This window comes from Cryptotermes secundus, unplaced genomic scaffold (genome assembly GCF_002891405.2).
Source record: "Cryptotermes secundus unplaced genomic scaffold, Csec_1.0 scaffold430, whole genome shotgun sequence".
NCBI classification, from domain to species: Eukaryota; Metazoa; Arthropoda; class Insecta; order Blattodea; family Kalotermitidae; genus Cryptotermes; species Cryptotermes secundus.
Window position 1 is genome coordinate 463,339 of NW_019721010.1, and position 24,109 is coordinate 487,447.

The 24,109-nt window shown below is 42.9% G+C and overlaps 1 protein-coding gene across 10 annotated transcripts in view; it reads right to left on the minus strand.

Moving 5' to 3' along the window:
• The window catches only part of LOC111875080 (protein NDRG3), a 208,894-nt gene that overhangs the window by 44,351 nt on the left and 140,434 nt on the right, over positions 1–24,109 (minus strand). For all 10 annotated transcript variants that reach the window (XR_002844681.2, XM_023871166.1, XM_023871144.1 and 7 more), the window contains 2 exons: positions 6,498–6,697; positions 579–699 (listed from right to left, as the gene is read on the minus strand). Coding sequence is in view for 9 of the 10 variants with exons in the window: in XM_023871166.1 (XP_023726934.1) it covers positions 579–699; positions 6,498–6,697 (321 nt within the window). In the remaining variant the exon portion in view is untranslated. The remainder of the gene's footprint in view (positions 1–578; positions 700–6,497; positions 6,698–24,109) is intronic.

Consider the following 24,109-nt stretch of genomic DNA (forward strand, 5'->3'; position numbering starts at 1 on the left):
ATTCTGTCTCAAGTGTTTGTACTTCAGTGCCATGAATGGGGGCCTGCAGAAGAAATGTCCTCTGAACCCTATCCTTGAGCTCCTTTGAACTAAAACATATTTAGGAGCACTGTTAAAGTACAAGCATCTGTCGGCCTACAAAATCTGTTATTGTTATTTCCCTCCGTGACACGAAATGTCACAATCCACTCATATGTACATTCCACTTGCTTTTGTACCACATTCATCTGACAAAGGAATTCATCTGGCGGCTAGACAATCTTCTGGCCTGTTACGAGCTGATGTAACCCTGCGTTCTTCTCATCCCTATAGACCCCAAGTACGGATAAAAACAAACACTAGCGCCTTCAAAGGAAAACGCTGCTATCCACAAGAGTGATACATTATAAATTACAATTCTGTTTCTGTTGGTTACACGTTCAATTGGGTCTTCTGGGATAATATTTTCATGCAAAATTTCCTTGCTTTTCAAATAAAACATACAGTCTTCTTTGTATACGCCCTGCGAGTTGGAGATTATAATTTTATCGTGTACAAATGGGGTGGTGTTCAGTCTCAATAATGGAGCGACAACTCACTCGTCAGGCAGTGTAGGGGAGCCTTCTTCCTGTCCTGGTGCAGTAACATGGTAGACACAGAAGTTGTCAAGCAACGCCCGCATGTCGATGTAGTTGAAAAACGCCTGGAAATTGGAGATATCTGTGGAAGAGAAAATAAGACTAATAAACACGTAGCTCGATAAATGTGTCGCTTGTCTGTTTGCGTAACAAACCTCTTGGGAAACGCTTTATCTCTGTAACGTGTAATTTCTGGGGTGCTGTATATAATGCATCTGCTGTGACGGTTGCGCTTACTTTGCAAGGAGACGAAAGTTCTGCATCATGCTGATGTTGAATGCGATAACGGTGATAACCGGGGCCCGGATTTTGATGACATGTCATCTTTTTTCCTTTGTATCCCATTTGATGCCCGTAAATATATAAATCACAGAGATGAGCTGCTAGTTACAGAAATGTAATTTTTATAGGTATTTTTTTTGTCATTTTTAAGTTTTTAGGTCATCTTTTTCGGGTTTGGGGGTACATTTCGGTAATTTTTTTTTACTTTAAGAGTATCTGTGTCATTTTAGCCATTTTAGGAATTTCTCTTCATATGTTTTCAGAAATGTGAATAATATGCAAGTAAAGTGTTATATAGGTATACCGTATATGTACATTTAATAAGCGTACCAACGCTGTAGAAAAAATCGTATTAAAACATTTAGTTTCAAATTCAATCATATATTGTTTAATTTTCAACATACGAATATAAGAACGAGTAATGCTAGTTCACAGTGTTAATAAAGATTAAAAATATATTTTAAAACAATTAGTAGATTTTTCATGACATGATATATTTTTAGGTCTTTTTAACTTTTATATAATTTTCCTGTATTTTTCGGTCATTTTATATGTCATTTTCTAGATTTTCGGTCATATTTCTGGATTTTTTCGGTCATTTTAAAAATATTTTAGGTCAACAAAATCCGGGCCCTGGTGAGAGCTAACAACTGAAACGAGGGTGGTAGTGATTATCATCACGATTGCCTTGCCAACACTTCCAGAACTGAGTTATGGAATATTTTTTCCATATAATAATAAAATGGCCGTTCTTTGAAAATAAATTAAAGGGTAATAAGATACGTGTTACATAATGTAGTAAGATTTGCCAAGTCACAGAGAATAAGATGGTTGGGGCATGCATATCGAAAGAATAGAAGATAATGCAATGCCAAAGAGAATGTTAAAAGGAAGGTTGTATTCCAAAGGAAGAGGATGACATGGCTAGACGATGTTGAGAACGACCTGAAGAGAATGAAGGTGAAAGAATGGGCAGAGAAGATGAGGAATAGAGAGCAGTGGAGACTGGTTGTAGATGAGGCCAAGGCTCACCTGGGGCTGTAGCGCCGAGTGTAAGGTAGGTAGGTAGGTAGGTAGGTAGGTAGTTTATTTAATGACGATATATTAAAAGCGTTGACGTCTTCCAACTGACCTCAAGTGAAAAACAGAGGCTGCTTTGGTGGAAGGATCCTCATCCTGTCATAGGCGGGCTTATTAGCCCAATGTTATCACAATAGCTTACAGAATACTGTAATTCTGATTGCTATTTAAGTAATAAATAAAAAGAAACATTAAAAGCGTTAAACGGAGAATAATTCCGAAAAATGAATTGGCAAAAAAGTAGAAGGAAGTGACTCTGATTTGCTGGTATTTTCTCAGCAGATGTCTGGACAGACTCGAAAACCACTGAGGCTCCCAAGGACAGCCGAATTCTGATCGCAAATCTGACCCGGTGCCTCACGACAATGAAACAGGACCGCGACGTCTGACATGACCGTCCTCCTCCACCTAGTTATCATCATCATCAACACAGACCATGATGACAATGCTGTCATTACATAAATATTCTATTGAAATCAAAATGGTTCGCTAGAAAGAAGATATCTCTATTCTAGACAGTGCACGGAGTTTCAGACAATCAAACGTCATTTTAAACCGCTGACTTGTAGTATTCCGGATAATACGTAAATAAACGAACAAGTTGCAATATTCCTGGGTACAAATTCATTTTTCGGATAATCCACTAGAAATATGAATCTAGAAACATGATTTCAGTGATTGAAAAATCACTTTCATATGAACATAGTGGAATATTTAGTACAGTATGTGTAGGCTCTGTTTAATATTCGTATGGAACGGCAGGCACGAAATGTGGCTTGCATATTCTTCAGATGCGAGCCTCATGCGTGGCCCAAGAAGCTGATGCATGCAACACAAAACAGTAAAGTCAAGTGGATAGATAACCATACTAAAATTGCTGCTGGCCCTCGCCAGCATAGTAATTCTTGGTTTCGGGACCATTTTATCTTTAAGACTTCTACGTGTTTTAAAATGAAGCTTCCTGTTCAACGACAGGAAGATTCTGACTACTACTGGTTACTTTCTTACTGGGTCGACTTGGGTGGGGACTCATTCACTCACTAACTCAATACACCATGAAGATGGAGGCACCAGGTTCCTTCGAAATTGCGATGTACATATACGTGTATATCATTAAAGACTAAATTTCTTCGGAATAATATATAATGAGTTCGTACGTCAGAGAAAACACGTAAAGCGGCCGGGCCGTGAAGCTGACCAGACAGCTCAATCTAGTGCAGAGGTCTGAATTGGTGGAGCTAATACATCCACTCCTCAATATCTTCATGGCATAGTGCCTTATTAATTAGGCACAGGGACAACTTTACCTTTATACTATACAGATTTTGACGCACACATGTCTGTGCAGTTCAGTTTGACTGTGTGCAGAAATTTACAAATTTTGCTAAATGCAGAAACCAGTGGATAAGGTAACTTGTTTAGCTGTAAGTACTCGCATCTTCCAAGTGCTGCTGCTGCTGAAGAGAAGAAGCAGCGATACAAAACAAACCGTTTGTGGTCTAATCAATGTCTATTCAAAACATCCCATTTTTCTGAAATCGATTTGTTAAACTGAAGACTGACAAATTAATTCCGTACGGATAAAACAACTTACCTTAAGCTATTAACCTTGAATCTACACGGTTATTCAAAAAGAATGAACCGATTTCATGACGCATTGCTTCAGTTCTCAAGCATCATCATGGAATGAGTCAGTGACCACTTGAAAGAGGAGTTATCTAAGTTGTGAATGGCTGCCACAGGGGCGCTGAAGTCGCGTCGTTCTTCCGGAAACGTTCAGTTGTTCGTTTACTCTCGGAATGGCGAGTCCACAGCAAAATGCGTTCTGCGTTCTCGAGTTCGCGAAAACAAATTCGGTTCTCACGGTGCAACGTGCTTTTCGAAGGCGATTCGGGATTAATCCGCCCTGTCCTAAGAACATTCGACGGCGGTTTCGACAGTTTCAAGAGAGTGGGTGTCTGTGTAAAGGAAAAAGTCCAGGACGACCACGAGTCTCGGAGGAACAAGTGGCGAGAATCCGTGCTGCGTTTGAGAGGAGCCCGCGGAAGTCAACAAATCGAGCTAGCCGTGAGCTTGCGATCCCTCAGTCCACTGTCTGGCGTGTGCTAACAGTACGTCTACATTTGAAACCATACAGACTGCAGCTCGTTCAGGCACTTACCAATGACGACAAAAGGAAGCGGATGGAATTTTGCGATTCGATGCTGGAGATGATGGAAGACGAAACCTTCATTTCACGTTTAATTTTTAGTGACGAAGCGACTTTTCACTTGAGCGGCACAGTCAGTCGTCACAATGTGCGTGTTTGGGGGAACAGAGCACCCACATGAAACAGTTGAGTACGAAAGAGATTCCCCTAAGGAAAACGCCTTCTGTGCTGTGTCTCAGGACAAGGTTTGTGGCCCCTTTTTCTTTGAAGGAAACACCGTAACAGGACAAACCTATCTCGATATGCTCCAAAACTGGCTCTTCACTTCACTGCAAGCAGATTCGCATGACTTCATTTTTCAACAAGATGGAGCACCGCCCAATTGGCACCTGATGGTCCGAGCATTTTTAAATGAAAAAGTGCCCCAGCGATGGATTGGTCGGAAGGGGGCCAAAGACCTTGCTCTTTGTGCTTGGCCTGGGAGATCCCCAGACCTCACCGTGATCTCATTGATGTTGCCCGTGCTGCAGGTGGTGGCCACATTGAACACTTGTAAGACAGGAAATAAAAGTTGATTGTGAGTAGAATACTTGTGACTTGGCTGGAGTTTTGTGTTACTTTCCTTTAGTAAAATATTGCGTAATAAAATCGGTTCATTCTTTTTGAATAACCCTGTATTATAAAAACTAAAACAAACAAACTGGTTTTAGTCCGCAAGCGAGCTATACCGACCGAGTGAACGCCGCTTGTCGGAGAAGTTAGTGCCAACTTTTAGCGGATAGAGGGTGTCACGTGGTCGGCGCAACGGATCCCCACGGCCGTTAATCTCGATTTTCTAGACCGGAGCCGCTATTTCCTTGAAATGTCTTCTGAATTATCCTCACGAGGCTGGGTGGACCCCGTTCCAGACCCACTACTTCTCAGCAAATCTGGTAGCACCGGGAATCGAACCCGGACTTCTGGATCTGTAGCCACGAACTCTGACCACTAGACCACAGAGGCGGTCTTTAATCTATTATACATATTTGACAAATATTATGCTTTAGCGTCATGGTGTTGTTACATATATCATAGAGGTTTACAAATATAAGACACAATAGACATGACCCAGGATTTCATTTAAAAAGAATATATTTCAAATTAACTTGTAAAACTTGTATCACGTCTATGAAGTACGTACGATAAAACTGATTTGTGGGACAAGGAAAGGTAAGGCATTTTTTATTGCTAGTGGGGTGGGACTAAGTCCTTTGTACTGCGGCCACTTCTGGCATATTGTACCAGCCCCAGATGATAGGTGAGGGTGATTGTGGAGCAATTGAGGGAATGAAGATTGGTAGGGGAAACAGAAGGACTCGGAGAAAACCTGCCCCAGCGCCACTTTGTCCAGCACAAATCGAACTTGACCAGACCCCGGGATCGAACCCGGGCCGCCGCGGTGGGAAGCCAGAGACTAACCGCTTGAGGTACGGCGCGGCCCTTAAAGTAAGGCTTAATGACGACCGTTCAGTCCGACACGTGTAGCCCATAAGTGTCTAATATGTAGTATGACATCGGCTGTTGAGTGACGGAGGCGCAATACAGAGCGACATGGCTGAACTTTGCAGCGGAATCCATTTCTAAACATCAGTCGCGAATTCCGCAAAGAACTGCAAGCACAATCCCACATATTGGGATTCGTACACGTCTCCATGGATTTTATTTCAGCATTAACTGGAACAGTCTGAGATCTGATATGTTCCCATAATTACACAGAGGTGTGTCAGCAGGGTACCGGCATATAAACAGACAGACATGTGCAGGATCGCGCACTTATAAAAGGTTCTCAGTTAAGCACCACAGCGTAGAGACGCACGGGGACTGAAGATATAGCTCTACGCATTGACCAACTTCACTCATTGTGAAAGCGGCTCCGGCAATTACAGTATTTGACAGGCGGCTGGGCAGTCCCCAGAGGCGGTCTGGACGTGCTGGTAAAGAGAAAATTTATTTCCATGGCGGGAATCAAACGCCGGTCGCCTAGCCCAAAGCCAGTCACTATACAGAATAAACTATATCGGTAACCGTTCATATCCATGGAATGTAATAAATGACGGAAAAGACATCATGTATGTTTAACAGTTCTGGCAAAGAAGTTCAGAAATTCTGTCACCGATAAATCATGGCACACCAATATTTCTACGCTTGTTAATATTACCATGCTAAAATTAACATACTTGATCTTGTCTGCAGGCAAACTGGCCCATCTACTAAGAGGTGAGGTTTGTAAGAATGGACTTCGTCCAGTTACCAGTGTAAACGACACTTGTCTTTCACATAAAATGGAACAGTACATATCTCTTCTGTCAGAGACCACTGCTTATACTCACAGTTCAGGCCGAGGTCATGGTAGGTGAGAATGGCTGGCTTCGATCTGTTGCCCTGTACCGCTACTAGAACGCTTCCTCTTCCCGTCTCAACGCGCTCCTCAACGATACTAGAATCATCCTTAGACAACGTCCTCGTGTTCGGGAACTGGAGTTGGATGTTCTTCAGGTCAATGTCGTCCATACAGTCAGAGGGCATTGTGCTGCAGACAAAATACATAATGAGCAAGTGCACTCACCCATACACAGGTACAATTTAGTGCGTAAAACAGCACAAGGCGAACAAGAGAGCATCTGAGGACCAGTGCCAGAGAGAGAGAGAGAGAGGGCGTAAAGGAAGCTGGAGAGAGTGTCACAGTTCATACTCTTCGCAAAACAGTATTATCAAGGCAGGGCGGGTGAAGCATATGTAACACGTTTGAGGAAGATGAGAAATTAGAATATTTCCGTGGGAAACCCCAAAGCAAGAAGTCACAAGGCGAAACACAGGACTAAGTTGGAGGATAACACTTAAAGATATACCAAAGACACTGGGTATAGTGGTGTGGCTTCGTATACAAATTACGAGGTGCAATCCAAGAGTTAGGCTAGAAACACACAGCGACATCGGTCGTACGGGAAAATGTTGTACGATTTTTTTGCCGTACAACCTCATTTTCACACTAGGACGGCCAAATACATTTCTTTGCTCTCCAACTGTCGTACGGTAGATGTCACATGTCGTCACGTATGAAAGCTAAGACTATACTTTATATTCTACGACTTGATGCGACATGAACCGTACGGACGTCGTACGACCGATGTCGCTGTGTGTGTTCCTAGCCTAAGTCCTGTTGTATTGAAAATTTGAGAGCGAAAAATCTTTCCCTCATTTCAACGTTCTCTTCCTCCATCTACACGTGTGTATCACGAACATGCATAACTTTGAGAACATTTTAAGGACTCCTGTTTAATGGTATCCCCCCCAAATCGGTAAACTACTACTTTAAGAGTAATTCGTGACTGATGTTGACCCTCAAAGTGTGTCTTTCGTCTTTGGAAACAACTAAGAGTCAAATGGTGCTAACTCAAGCAAGCTGTGGGAGACAGCATAAACTCTTGTCAAAGTATCCACATATCCAGGGCCGCGCCATAGCTCAAGCGGTTAGTCACTGGCTTCCCATCGCGGCGGCCAGGGTTCGATCCCGGGTCTGGTCAAGTGGGATTTCTGGTGGACAAAGTGGCGCTGGGGCAGGCTTTCTCCGAGTACTTCGGTTTCCCCTGCCAATCTTCATTCCCCCAATTGCTCCACAATCACCCTCACCTATCATCTGGGGCTGGTACAATAGGCGAGAAGTGGCGGCAGTACAAGGGACTTAGTCCCACCCCACTAGCAATAAAAAAAATTAAAAATCCACGTCCATTGGATAACTATAATTTAGAATGAAGTCTCTTGCCGAATTCGGACCAATGTTCAAAAGGCGCAGTAAAGTGTCTGTAGGCGACATCTCCGGTACCAAAAACAATACGTCTGCTACTCTCTGAAAGCGAGGCAATGTTACCCCAGAGTTATATCCACGGCCATGAAATGAAGATACACTGAGGTGTGGCATTCGTAAGATTGATATCAGATGGAAATTAGACAGCTTTAACTTCCCACGGGACTATAAGTAGCTCGGGGTATGTAATGTCATTAAAGAACAATGGAATGCAATTAATGTGGAAGGAAGAGATTATGGTCTATTTCAAGCATTAACTCGGAATATGCCTGGAGAGGCCGGAAGGAACCACGAAAAGCTAGTTATAACTTCCAGTTCTCGGGCCAAGATCTGAATTCGGAACCTCCCGAATACGAAGCAAGTAAGCTGCCTACTCGCCGGTCACGGTAGCCGAGCGGTCTAAGGCATGTACTGTCTTCGCTCGCTTGGAAACCGGGATCGTGGGTTCGAATCCCACTCAGTGCATAGATGTTTAGTGTGTGTGTGTGCGTTTTTCTGTGTTTGTGTACAGGTAGAGGCCTTGCGACGAGCTGATCACTGGCCCAAGAAGTCCTACCGTATGTGTAAGATCTAGAAAAACCGAAGTGAACGGAGAAGTTCATGGAGGTGGGGCCTAGGCCCACTGGGGCTGTAGTGCCAAGAAAAAAAAAGCTGCCTACTCAACCATGGAGTTCGGTTCAGAGTGCGACGCATTTACATACGTGCATGAAGCTTCAATGAAAAATACAAAAAATAAAACAGCTCAATTTGAACTGTCTTCCACACAGGGGTAAAAGTAAAGGTAAAGTGGTCCCATTGCTTAATTAATTAAGCACTATTCCATGAAGACATGCGGCGGTGTGGAGGTATGTCTCCATCATTCTTGACCTCGGCACTAGATGATCAGCTTCACGCCCCGACCGCTTTTCCCCCGGCAAATCCCCTCCCCATTTGGATAGGGGGTTGGGTAGGAACTAGTGTCGGCCTGGACGTTGTAGACAGAAAAATCTTGCCATGCCGGGAATCGAACCCAGGCCTTCCAGCCCGAAGCCTATCGTTATACCGACTGAGCTATCCCGACTCGTTTACACAGGGATCCATTATGACAAGAAGCCTTTTTTGGGGGATGGCAACTAATGCTGCCAGTAGTTCATCATTTTACTAGAAGGTTCCTAGGCTTCGCCCATTTGTCATTTTAATTGAGTGGTGGTAAGAATATGTTGATTGCGATATAAACAGAGAAATTTTGATTTCCTGATCGACGGTGAAACGCCTAATTTGGTAAGATAATTTGGTGGTCCTCGTAGCAGGCGATTTAATTTCAGTGCGTTAAAGTTACAAGAGCTGTAACTTAGAATTGAGGAGCAATCTCAGTAATTCACTGCAGACAGAGCAAAACTAAGAAAATCCGTGTAGAGCGACCGGCCGCAGGTCCTTCCGGATACATCCTTCTAGGAAGCAGCCCGGCAAAACAAAAACAACGGAATACTGGATATTATAAGGCGAAGCTCATCCAAATAGCATTCTAAACATAGCACCATTCGTACAAAGATCAGTACGATAAACATGTTTACCGAAACGACAGCCGCAACTTCTGATAACAAAACGAAGCTCTCAAATAAATTCCGCGGGCGATATGTCGTGTTGTGGGACTCCCATGGCGGCAACTAAGAAGATTGCTGTCTTCTGGAATGTGCCGCCGAGTAATTTGGTACATACACACCAATTTTTGAAGGGACTCCTCTCCTCTGTCCTGAATACGGAAGCAGGTGGATCCTCTGAAGCGTTGCTAACGAACTACCAAGATGCATGGAATCATTCGAGTAAACATTCGTTGCTAGGTAAGGTCTACAACAGGTGACTGTGGGAAGCACCCATAGTGGACCGAGTGCTAGCCAATCACAAGCTAAGAACCATTCGCTGCTCAGCAACGTCTGAGTGAACAGCCGTTGCTAAGCAATGATACCTCAGCTGTCACTGTAACGTTTGCTTGAATGTGGGCAGTTCCCACAAGACAATAACCCGTCCGTGTGGTGGCGGGGTCGAATACCTCCACCGTGACCCTGCGAGTCGTAGGAGACGACGAAGAGGGAAGTCTCAAATTTGAGACAGTAAAATATGGTCGCGAGTACCAAGAGACTCGAACCTGAGTAAGACTGCGCTGAGGGCCAGCAGCATATACAAAAGACAGACCCGTCTTCTCGTCAGAGAGGGCGCACCATAAAAACAAGACCGTAACTATCAAACAGTAATATATATCTGGTCATCAGCCCCAGATGGGGCTCGACACAAAGACTTACTGACTGACCGTCAGCCGCAATGTGGCTTTGACTTTGAAGACAATAACGTTGATAGTGCGTTTAACGTTAAACCAAGCAGCAAAGACATAATTTTTGTACCGAAGTGTCAACATTTTAGACCACATGTAAAAATAATTATTTCAAGAGGAACGGTTCCTTTTCAACGAAATACAAAATATCACACTGAAATCAAAATGCGTTAAGTGAATGAAGCAGCGTAGTATAAAAAGCACAGCCTTCTGGACTGTAACGCTGTGTAGCAGGGAAGAGGCCTGGTGTGATAGACACAAATCCAACCTTAGTATAGCATATTTTTATTCGAAATCTGTAAAATAAGTGCCTTAGAAGTCTGGAGTGGGCGTATGCCATGTTCTCATACTGAGTTTTCGGCATAGCAAACTTGCACAATGGAAGTCCCAAAACTTGCATTTCCTTCAAAATCCCGATTTCAATTCTTACAATATACCTACCGCCTCTATGACGATGCCTGAGAAGAAACTCGATATAGAGCAATAATGAAGCATGAAATCTCTTGTGGGCCATACTTTGCGACCACTGGTTTAACCTTCTGAAGCAATAAATTCATCTGAATAGTGTTTAAATCTTCTGTTCCTAGCTCACCGGTCTAGCAAATCGAAATTAATGGCAGTGGGGATTCGTTGCGCTGACCACGCGACACCCTCTATCCGCTAAAGTTGGCACTAACTTCGCCGACAAGCGGCGGTCGCTTGGTGGTATAGTTCGCTTGTGGACTAAAGCCACGGAGTTACTTTGTTTTCTCTTCCTACCTCGCAGAGACAGTGTCTCCATTACAAAGACCAGCCAGTTTATTCTGCAATGAAAATAACTTGTGTTTGTTTCGAGAAACAGCACACATATAAATATACCTTGTGGGTAATATACAGAGGGGTTTCTAACTGCTAAGAGGGAGTAGATACAGCAACCACCGTGCTTAATAGGGTTCGTGTTTCTCAAAAAGCTTCGTTAGGAGACTAGTGCTATCCTTGATTCTCACTCAATCACGTTCAGTCTTATGATACTGGCGACCTATGTGCCAATGAATAAAATGAACACACAATGGGGAAGTCTCCTCTGTAAACCGCATGTTTCATCTCCCAAAACTAACAACGTTGCGATCGAGTGGGAAGAACTCCCGCTTCATATTCTGGGGACCCACGGTTCAAATTTCGTCCTGGAGACCGAGGTTATCGTGGTTCTTCTCAGTACCCCCAGGCAAATGATGGTACTGTACGTCAAATTAAACCAACGTCGCTTCCTTTCACATCCACAGTTTCCATTTATCAAAGATATTTGTAATGTTTAATACTAATTTCATATTTTTACGGCAGATAATTTCCAGAATCCAAAAGAAAGTTCAGTTGAACCTTATTTACTCATATCGTAGACATCAAGTTCAGCTGAGTTTGGCGGTGACGTGTGGCAAATAAAAAACATTTTCCAGTTAGAAGCAGACAGAACTGGATTTACGTTGGGAGCGGCTGTGACTGCACAAATCCCGTGTTCAACACAACAGATAACTAACTACTCATGCGTTCCTTGAAAGCGGTTCGTGAAGTGACCTTCAGTCCTCCGTTAAGTTAAAGATGTATAGGAGATACAAGCTTACACAAAAGTAGCTTAAATTCCAATTTAACGAACATCTGCATTTTGCATGTCTTAAAGTCAGAAGCGACGTACGTGACAGAGTCCTAAATTTTAATATGGGAGCATATTTTTTTATTTTATTATTTTTTGGCTATATTTATCATTCATGTCACTCATAATAAAACTTTTGAGAGTGAATACTCTCTGAATCGAACCAGACAAAAATGTATTGAATTCAAATCATCTAAGATTTGAGGGTTTCACGGCGGTGACTATGAATAATGCCGTCTTCTGGGATGTGGCGCCGTGTAGATCCTGTGAACCGACGTTTCAGAGAAACGTCGGTTCACACAGGATCTACATTGCTCCACATCCCAGAAGACGGTATTCTTAGAATTTAAATCAAATTATTTTGTTATATTTTTTCTTCTCGGGTGCTCTACACAGTTGATTAAGATGGACACATCTAAAAAAAATTGTAGACCTGTATAAATATTCTGTATTTCGGTTTCAGAACTTTTGAAAACTACGCAGAAGTTGGATTAGCAGCGGAGGAACTAGCCAAAAAGAGCATTGGAAAGGAAATTAACATTGGAGCAGGCAGAGAGCATCATCAAGTTATCGTAAAGGACTGCATTTTTATTTTACACCTTATTAATAACTAGGTTATTATTTTTATAAAAAAATCATTTCTCGTTTTACCTAAGTAATTATTTATATGGAATATTATAATCATAGTTATAAGTATTATGTTTTTGGACATTGACCATTGTCCTGTTTATTTTCTAAAATCCGTCCTGTTTGTTCTTTTAGAAAATATACAGGACAATGGATACTTTCCAAAAACATAATACTTGTAGCAATGTACCACGTCACAAACTTTTAGATCTTAATTATAATCATAGCATTCTACGAATGTGATGAATATAGAAATCTAACACTTTTTGAGAGTAAATGGAAATATTAACTGAATCACTGTTGAATATGAAGTGAAGAAATTGTTAATAATGCTGACGTTTACAAAATTTTGTGTCTTTAATCTACTTATATCATGTACTTTGGACAGCGCAATCGGTATAGGGACTGGCTACGGGCTGGACGGCCGAGGGGTCGGAATTCGAGTCCCAGTAGGGTCAAGAATTTTCTCTTTTCCCGGTCGATCAGACCGGCTCTGGGGTCCAACCAACCTCCTATACAATGGGTACCGGGGGCTCTTTCCGGGGGTAAAACGGCCGGAGCGTGAAGCTGATCACTCACCTCTAGCTAGTGCCGAAGTCAAGAAAATGTGGATCTATACATCCACTCCCCCATACGCCATCATGGCGTAGTGCTTAATTACTTAAGCACAGGGACACCTTTTACGCTCCATATCTGGAGGTCGTCTCCTCCATCCGCAACCTGAGAACGCGCCATGACGTGCGACAAGAGACCCACTTAATATGATTTTGTCCTTTGGAGATATTACAATAATAGTTGGTTTGAATATACTAATTTTAATTAAATATGAAATTAACATTATCAGTTCAGTTATTTTAACTGATAACCAAGATTGACGGCGGTGGGGATCCGTTGCGCTGACCACGCGACACACTCTATCCGCAAAGTTGGCACTAACTTCGTCGACAAGCGGCGGTCGCTCGGTCGGTATAGTTCGCTTGCGGACTACAGGTCACGGAGTTTTATTAGTAATAAGGAATTGATTATATTTAGTCCATCCATTATACTGGGGCATCATCAGTGGAAAGCAGCAGCTCTTCTTTGCATGCCCGTAGATGCAGACGTATCTTCTGTTTCTGGTTACAAGCACACCGGGACGAGAACCGAACATACACGTTCACTGAGAGGACAAAATCAAATGGGTTACTTCCTGATCCTTGAGATTCTCTAAGCGTTTTCTTCTTTTTTAGGTCTGAACCAAGCGATACCTTTCTACTTAACGGTGTCCAAGTTTAAACGGCAATTAATGACGCAAATTAGCTGTCGGTCGTAGCCTATGTAAAACTGTGTTCATAATATCTGATAACTGCATACATGTTTCTTGCTGGAGACAGAAGGCCGTCCTTCCAAACATTAACCATGGAAACGCTACCCTTCACCACAAACCGCTGCGCTGACTGGGAGCCGACGCAAAGAAGACACGCAATGCAACTCGCCTTAATATATTATTAATACCGTCCTGCCGTAAATTACAGTTATGATAGTATGCAGGATAATAATATTAAAGGCAAAAAAGCCTGTAACAGGTCGTGAAGGCCCATAGGGTTGTGAGACGTCGAGGCTCTCACATTTTCTCTAGGTAATCGGCTCACAGATGGCAGTAAGGTTGTCAGCCTTACGCCCCGGCCGCCCTTTACAACCCCTCCCCCCAGAAGATTCCCGGTATTCATTTCTGTTAGCGGCTCAGTCGACCCTAGGGCCATAGTACGGCTGGAAGAATAAGGTCAATTGAAAATATCCACCTCATCGGAACTCCAACCCACGACCTTCCGGCTTGTACCATAGACCCTCAACCAACTATGCTACAGCGGGCCCCAAGAGGCCAATAATATTTAATGCGGTAATTTGTTCCTCGTTGCTTTATAATGAATAGTAAAAATCGCGTATTTTGAAATGCGTTCCTTGCGGCTTTCCATATTCCATTAGCTTTTCTGTTTACTTAATGCATATGTAAACAGAGCTCTGCGAAGCTCCTTACACTGAAGATACAGAGCTAGCAATCGGTATAACTTCTTTTTTTTTTTTAACAAGTTTATTATAAAGTTGTCAACCCTAATGAGGTTCGTGTCTTCTGTTGCTAATTTCTCGTATGATTAGAGGTTTTTGGGATAAGTGACGTTCTACTTTGAGGCAGGTACAACAGGCCAATCAGTGGCCGCCGTGCCGAGTGGACCCAACTGGACTCCACCCCCCACTATGCGAATTAAAAAAATTAATTTAACGTATGAATTCGTACCAAAAAGAGCCCCAAATAAAATAAAATTCGTTTCACCACACACTGCTTTTATGGTTTTTAGATCAACGTACAGAAGTCGTCACATTCATTTTCTTGCACCTTTAGGCGTAATATTTTGAATGGGAAATGCTGTGATCTGGTCATTGCTGCATTTCTTTACTTCACGCATCTCATTTTGTAAGGCTTTTCCACTTCAGGCATTGAACACTGAAATGGAGTGTCCGAACGGCCGAAAATACTAGACTCATGCATGCAAATGCTACGTTTCCTCCACTTTCATTTTCTGCTTTTTCTCTCTCTTCTGCCCTTTCCTTTCTTCCTTCCTCTCTCTAGTCCTCTTTCTGCCTCAGTGGCTCACTTACTGCAGGAGAATTATACTTCCACGCTCTCCCTCCTTCTCTCTCTTTATCCTCCCGATTTCTTTTCCCCTCTCTTTCTGCTCGAGTTGTCCACAGCTCAACTGCGTGCAAACTGTACTTTCCTCTTTTCATTTCATTTATTTCTCTCGCCTGCATCCTTCATCCTTCCTCTTGCTCTCTTTTTCCCTCCTGACTGCCCTACAATATTTCCTTATCATTTTCTCCCTTTACCTCTTGCTCTTTGCAAGAAATAAAGCTTTTCTTGTACAACTTGAGGTTCTCACAGCGGTGGGTATGAAGAACTCTGCGATACTTTTACTTTCTTTGTTTCTTTCACCCTCTCGCCCTTCCTGCCCAAGTCGCGATATGTGCTATGATTCACCCAACACCAGTTTTCTTGGTACAGCTACAAGCCCAATGAGAAATAAGCCGTGTCTTCCGGTGCAATGCAAAAGCCAGTCATCCAGTGTGGCGCAATAGATGGCTTCTACACAAACAAGTGATTGTTTCCAGCCTTCGAGGAAAAATTGGTGCAGCTGTTACACGCTCAGCTTATCACGGAGACAATCCCGGGACTCGCCACACAGATCCTTCCTCTCTTCACTAATCACCAAAATATAAAATTAATCATGAACAGAAGTAAAACTTCCGTATATTCTGAAATGTATTTTACAACCAGAATCGCTTTTGTAACGTGTAACAGTAAGAGATGAAGTATTTTTGTCCGTCTGTCACATAACTTTCTTCTTCTGCCAATTTAATGACTGAATCATTGCCCGTTCAGAAATAAAAGGAACTGTGTCCATCTTCTTCTTGGACGTCTGATGCCCCGTCTTCCAACAGGGTGATAAAAATATACCTGCAGCAGGGAAAGTTCAGGAGGCATCCTTCCTACATGATTATGTCATTTTCTTTGACGTGCTTGATCTCTTCCACCATTCGTTCTGTTCCTAATCGTTTTCTTATATCAGTGCTTTTTATTCTGTCCCTCAGTGAGACACCTAGCAGCAGTCGCAAAACCTCATTTCTGATGCTTCTCTGCTCCTGTTATGTTCTTCCCTTACTAGTCACGTTTCACTACCATACTGTGGGGCTGGCTTGGCAATAACGTTGTTCGTCCTTAATTTTACTTCCTTCCTCATCTTCTTCCCAAAATCTCTCTTATTGCACCCATTTAATTTGTTTCGCTGTTTAACATCTGTCTTTAAATACATATACATTTTGTACATTGACCATGTTATGTCCCAAATATTAAAACGCGTTCGTTTGTTCAGTTATATTGTCACATATGGTAAGGTAAAGGTAAAGCTGTCCCTGCAACAGGCCGTGGAAGCCCACAGGGTTGTGAAACACTGAGGTTCCCATATTTTATCTAGAAAATCGACTCACAGATGGCGGTAATGTTGTCAGCCTTACGCGCCGGCCGCCCTTTAGCCCCCCCGAAGATTCACATATAACTATCTTAACCAGTCTAATATATTCCCCTCCACTCTCATTAGTAGATATTTCCATGCCAATTTTAGTGTTATATTCAATTCTGTAATGTTTTCTTATTAGTGATTGTCTGTGTCTTCCAGTAGTACCTGAAACATTTCTTTACTAATATCGTTTGAACTGAGTCATTATGCACACAAAAAACGCACAACAGAACACTGTTCTTCGATAGTATACACCTCAAGAGCAATCACCATTTTTACTACTGAAACCAGTCTCCGAACATGCGCATGCGCGTCTGCTACCTATATTGTCATGAAGCTGGACTGTGCTGCGACCTAGTGATACAGAAAACCTATTACGTGCATTACAGCTGATTTACTTCCATTTGTGACCTATTTACTAACATTCCCTCGTATTTTCACTACCGTTTACACCAATTCTGATGATAAATAATTCATTGTGATTCCTTGCGTTCACATTCAATAAGGATTAAAGACGACAATGAAGCAGCTTAACATTGTACATATTTCATCATCAGGCAAAATGCAAGCTCAGTTACAGAACTTCGTTCAACCATAAACATTTAAAGATGCAGACAGCGGTATCGGATGTGCAGATATCGCATTTGGATCTAGAGCAATCTCTCTCTTTCGACACGCGCGCGCTTTGCCCGAAATTTATGGCTGTGTTTGGAGAACCAGTATTTTGAAAAATGATAAATATATTCGAGATATTAATATTTTACTTTAAAGTTCACCTCAAATACTTTAGGACGTACTATGTAAGCTGTTTCCACATGGGCACCGTTCGTGACCTTGCACGTGTTCGATCGACACCACTTCCTGGCACACGCAATGAAGCACATCTCTCGTTACCTGCTCAGCAGCTTCTCTTTCCTTGCTTCCAACTGATTCGGGTCTCGAATTTTCTCCGCATTAACATAATTCTTTTTTTTTTTTCCTTGGCACTACAGCCCCAGTGGGCCTAGGGCTACCTCCATGAACTCCGTTCACTTCGGTTTTTCTAGATCTTACACATATGGTAGGACTCCTTGGGCGGGTGATCAGCTCGTCGCAAGGCCTCTACCTGTAGACAAACACAGAAAAACGCACACAAACATCCATGCTCTGAGTGGGATTCGAACCCACGATCCCGGCTTCCGAGCGAGCGAAGACAGTGCATGCCTTAGACCGCTCGGCTACCGTGACCGGCAACATAATTCTATACACAGCCCCAAATCATGGCTCCTAGGTGACCGCAGAATATGTTGCACTAAGAACTTCCATAACATGTAGGATTTGATGTTCACACAGCGGGGGTTATGAAGAGTCCTATCGTCTTGGGTCGTCATTTGACTTTCAAAGGGCTACACGGCGTTGTACCCCAGGAGGCAGAACTTTCCGCAGCGGGCCTTGAGAAATGAGACGATGTGCTGTCTTGTTGGACGATTATGGCGTTTGTGACGTCACTTTCTTCTAAATGAGGAAAGAGGCAGTTTTATAGTACGTACAGGTAAACTTGTCAGTTAACTGCGTTCTCCACGAAGAAAAACGGCACGATACTAACTGGGAGTGCGGCCGCGCCATAGCTCAAGCGGTTAGTCGCTGGCTTCCCACCAAGGCGGCCCGGGTTCGATCCCGGGTCTGGTCAAGTGGGATTTGTGGTGGACAAAGTGGCGTTGGGGCAAGTTTTCTCCGAGTACTTCGGTTTCCCCTGCCAATCTTCATTCCGCCAATTGCTCCACAATCACCCTCACCTATCATCTGGGGCTGGTACAATAGGCCAGAAGTGGCCGCAGTACACGGGACTTAGTCCCACCCCACAAGAAATAAAAAGAAACTGGGGGGTGGGGGAATGTAATGGTACAACATTCAGCGCGATGCATTTTGCGTGTTTACAGACAGAGCCATTCGAAACTCCAAGCGTACTTTTCGAACACAGTGCTCATAGCAATGTAACTGTGAGGCTGAAGCTCTAAAATTATGCAATTTCGGGTTACCATAGCAACGGTTTGTAGAGAGTTAACATGATGCATGAATGTAAGTCATACAGTAGGGCACGAAAGAGCGAGAAGTCTTTTGTTTCAATGCATTATGTCTATTCACTCAGTACTGGATAAGTGATGTGTAGTATATTATTAATTAACAAATATCTCTGGTATTACCTCTTATATGCAACACTCCTTTAAAAACTTGCTTAAAAGGTACTATATACACACAATGAGTCTTTTAACCCTATTTAAAATCAAACTGTACGCTACATGTTTCGACCGTCATTGGTCAACTTCAGGTGTTTTACAAATGTTTGTGGGGACTGCTGTGCTTCCAAATTGCGCCTCTAATATTCGACGTGTAGTCCCACCCATCACACTTTTTCGTGTTTTTCTTCGTGCTGGGTGCTTCCTCCGGCTCCTTGTATTCTGAACACACAGCGCTGTGTGACGGGGATACACATCGAACATTTGAAGCGCAAAATGAAAACACAGCAGTCCCCACAAACAGTTCTAAAACACCTGATGATGACCAATGACGGTCGAAACATGTAGTGTACAATGTGATTTTAAATACGTTTAAAAGACACATTTTGTGTATGTAATACATTTTAAACAAGTTTTTAAATGTGTGTTGCATGTAAGACGGAGTATCAGATATATTTGTTAATTAACAAATTAACAATCTGCAACAGGATGCTACAATACAACCTTATGAGTAGTATATATATTTTTTTTTTCTGTGGCGCTACAGCCCCAATTTGGGCCTAGGCCTACCTCAATGAAACTCTCCGTTTCACTTCGGTTTACTTGATCTTAAACGTTCGGTAGGACTCCTTGGGCGAGTGATCAGCTCGTCGCAAGGCCTCTACCTGTACACAAACACAGGAAAACGCATACAAACATCCATGCCCTGAGTGGGATTCGAACCCACGATCCCGGCTTCCGAGCGAGCGAAGACAGTGCATGCCTTAGACCGCTCGGCTACCGTGACCGGCTTATGAGTAGTATATTATATTTTTATATAAAGAGACGGTTTATTTATAAGTGAGTACCTGTGCGTGTTATTCGTGGGAGATAGCATCGAAGCATCATTCGATAACGTGAAGGACTGGAAAGGAATAAGGGAGAAAGCAGGGGACGTAACTAGAACGAAAGTTTATATATCGAACGATGAGATTTCCCGGTGCATTTCAAACAGGTGTTACACTATGCAATTAAAACTTTGTGGTGTGTTACGGGGCGAATTTTAACAAAAGACTACTCAGGTGTAGACAAAACTTGATCTCAAACACGACGTGAAGGTTTCCGCGGCATGTAGAAGGTTATACTCTATGGGGCAAGGAAAGAAGAGACGAAATGAGGTCACAACTAGAAATGAGGAAGTTGAACAAACAAACTACACGAAAGGAAGAAAACTGGCTGGAACTTCTGTAGAGGATGACATCAGAAAGAGCTCCTAAGCAACTTTTATATTATCGACCGATAGGAAGACGTGATCCAGGCAGGCCATCAAGAAGACGGCTTGATATTTGAAGAAGGAACCGGCTAATAAGATCAGCTTTTCCAAACGGTGATGTGACGTAAAATGTAATCAGCTGACTCAGTGCGGGGTTCAGTGGCTGGGTCCTGTGAACACAGCAATGAACCTTCGCGTTCCAAAAAAGGTGGGGATTTCCTTGACTGACTCCAAGCCTCTCAAAACGGATTTTGTTCACTAAATTATGTACTGGAATATTTCAACTGTGATCCCCGCATTCGCTTGGAAATACTGAATAAATCATCACTCAGGATAATTTATAACCTGGCTGAGATTCGAACCGGGTACGTCCAGTGTACAATCTGAAGTGTTACCTCTAATTACACCTGCTTCGTTTCAGCACGAAAGAAAATATGAACTGTTAAAAATTGTCAAACGGTTCCCCTTCCTTGTTTTAACACGTGCAAGAGAGGAAACTCCTTATACAGAGGGCTGGCTCTTGACAAAGGAAGTTCAGTGTCCAACCATCACCTGCACCGGAGCTCACTGAACTGTGTGACACATCCAGATGGGCATTTCGCTCCTGGTCAATGTCCCTAGGAGGAAGGAGTGATTCATAAGACTTCCACTGTCTGGAAGGATCCGTTGTATCCAGAGATGTTCTTACAGACCGCAGTACGGGGACTGGACGACAAAAACCAAAAATGCGCAATGTAAATGCTGGAGTGTATATATACTGGAACTGCCCACTGTTTCCGTTTTCGGGTGACTGCTTATCTCTCTGCTACTAATATTAGTGGCTATGGTTATCAGACTTACGCCCATTTAAATGGTGTGCTAATGTGCTAATTACTATGATACTAGCTGAAGACAAGAGTACACCCAACTCTAAAAATATCATGTACTCAAATATACATCAAATAATGGAAAATGCCCAACGTAACAGGCTTCTGGCACAACAAATCAACCACTGCAACACTTTCTTTTTCTAGAGAACTATAAATATCCAAGTTCCGGTAGGAAGTTATATATAAGAATATATTCCAAAAGGTATAAAAGAACAGCGTGAAATAAAAATAAAATTAATACAATTCGTTCATTTTCTCCTCTGCTTTTCCCGTTTCCTCTTCAGCTGCCACGATTAGCGCCTCTTACCTCTTCCAACTGAGAATTACGAAACTGTGAACTACTTGCACGGGAGTCTGGCACATCGCATCGCGGCGTTTCCTATGCACAGTAATACACAAGAACACAGAATAAAGTGGACATATATGCACCGTGCAGGGTCACAGTTTTCGTGTGCTCTAAGTCAATATCCGCATGACGGACGGACACTGTGATCGGCAATGATACAGCTTTGAGAGTTACATCTATGCATTACTTTCCGTAGTAGAGCTGGGATAGTTACCGATTATGATCTCGACGACCAGGGTTATATTCCCGGGAGGGCCAGAACGGGTTCTTATCCCACCCAGCCTCCTATTCCATGAGTAAAGCGATCAGAGAATGAAGCTGACCTCTTATAACCATCTACAGTTGAGGTCAAGAATGCGTGGGGCTGCGCCTCCATTCCACGATGAGTATTCAGGGAATGGTGTTTAGATACACAGAGGGACAGTACCTTATCATGCTTTTTTTTTACAGTACTTCTCAGTCACTAGTCTGCTGTTTGAATATATGCCAATCCGCAAACACTTGTAAATTTGGCATTGCATTTTTATAAAAAGTTGGCATTAACTTCACCAACAAACGACGGTCGCTCGGTCGGTATAGTTCGCTAACGGACTCAAGCCACGGATTTTTCTTTTATTTTTATAAAGGCTGATCACGGTGGCCGCGCGGTCTAAGGCATGAAATGTCTTCGCTCGCTCGAAAGCTGGGATTGTGGATTCGAATCCCACTCAAGGCATGGATGTCTGTGCGCCACGTTTATTCTGTGTATGTGTTGGCCTGCGTGTAGGTAGCGGCCTTGCGACGGGCTTAGCCCCCATCCAAGGAGTCCTACCGTCTGTGTAAAAAAGATTATGAAACTGAAAAAGAGGCTAGGACCCTAAAAAGGGCTGTAGAGCCACTGATGTACGACTTTTTTTTATAAATAGGTCTACACTTAATCGAAACCACGATAACTGATATTGTACTGATTAAAAAGTTTGTCATGCATTCTTTCAGTGTAGAAAAAATACCTTATGTGGTGGACATGTTCGTCTGTCTATGACCTAGCCATCAGCGCCTAAACCGTTGAAGAGATTTTTTAAAATTCGGTATGGAAGACGTTCAGTGAATGTTGTTGGGCAATTCCAACATTCAGCCATATTGGCCTGTAATAAGTTCCACTTTAAGTAAGGCCATAAAATAGCGGCCTCCATAGTCTAGAGGTAACGTTCCCACCTCATGACTCGTAGTACACGGGTTCAAATACCCGGCGGAGGTCGTCGAATTTTTAAGGGCGGAAAAATTCAGGGAACAAGTCCTCCGGGAGGGACTTTAAGCCGTGGGTCCCGTGTCGTAGCTTTACGGCACGTAAAAGAACCTCATATCTCCAAAGGAGGTCATTGAGCCAAATTAACGGACGTTTCCCGCCCAACAGCAGTCTCTAATACNTGGTAGATGGGGGAAGCATTATAGATACCTCTCAGCTAGTAGAGCCGGTCTCGCTGGCTGGGCGGGACTGATGGTAAGCACCAGTACCGGTAGGATATAGAGACTGGTAGAAATCATAGAGGAAAGCACAATGGACCAATACAGGTCTTAGTGCATGGGGAAACCCACCCTCTCCAATAACTAACTAACTAACTAACGCCATAAAATGGCCTTCTTCGCGTATATCATACACCATCAATAAAATTTTACTAACAGTCCGCAGTTGAGCTTAATAAAGTGCAATGAACGCCTTTGAGAATTCTGTACATTACATGCAGACAGTAGATCCTTTGAACAACAAAATGTTAGGCAAGTTTCAAAAGTACTGGAGCGTAATTTTTAAATGTCAGTGTTATGTATTCAATTCACACACATGAGGTTTATATATTCCAAATAAACACGTTCCAGCTCGCTAGTAATAATTACATTCGTACACTGTACCAAGTGAGTCGGGGAAACCTTGGGAGACCGATACTGTTTTATTGATCTTTGAATGAGAAATGGTTCAGTCAGAACCACTGCTCTGCGTGAAGGTTAAGACATGACCGTACAGCCCATTTATAATTCTTATCGAATAAGGATATCTCCCACGATATTCGTTGCTGTGTATGTCTTATTACATGTTTAGCTGCAATGGCCAATGAGCTCCTTCTGTTCCCCTCCTGCAACCCGATGAGCTTTCACGCGATAAGTTGGTATCAGAATCCTACATTAAACCTACCTACGTACTTCATCTTCAACCCCGAAGAACGCAAGCGTCCCATGTTTTCACTTGTGGTGATAGAAGGAATAGTGTTCCTGATCACCGGTTCTGTACCTAAGCGTTACTGAGACAAACATGAGTACAATTACATACGGACATAACACACAACCCACTTTCCTCACGAAATTAGGGATACTGTGGTATAACGCAGAAGGGGAAAACAACTGGAAAGCGGTACTTTGGAAGACTGAGACGGAACTGGCAGATAATATTATTAGGAAGATATGGTGGGGGGCACTATGCTACATGCCGGAAGGTCGCGGGTTCGATTCCCGATGAGGTAATTGAATTTTTTCAATTGACCTAATTCTTCAAGTCGCGCTATGGCCCTGGGGTCGACTTAGCCTCTAACAGAAATGAGTACCAGGAATATTCCTAGGGGTAATGGGCGGCCGGCGCGTAAGGCTGACAACATCGCCGCCATCTGTGAGCCGATTGTCTAGAAAATGCAGGAGCCTTGACGTGTGACAGCCCTATGGGGCTTCACGGTCTGTTACAGGGATGCCTTTACCTTTATATCTCAGAATGTCTCGCACTGCGTCACACTATATCATATATTACTATAATACGGTGTGTGTGTGAATTTATAAATATTTATATACATTTTTCTTGTAAGGGCAATAAGAATTTA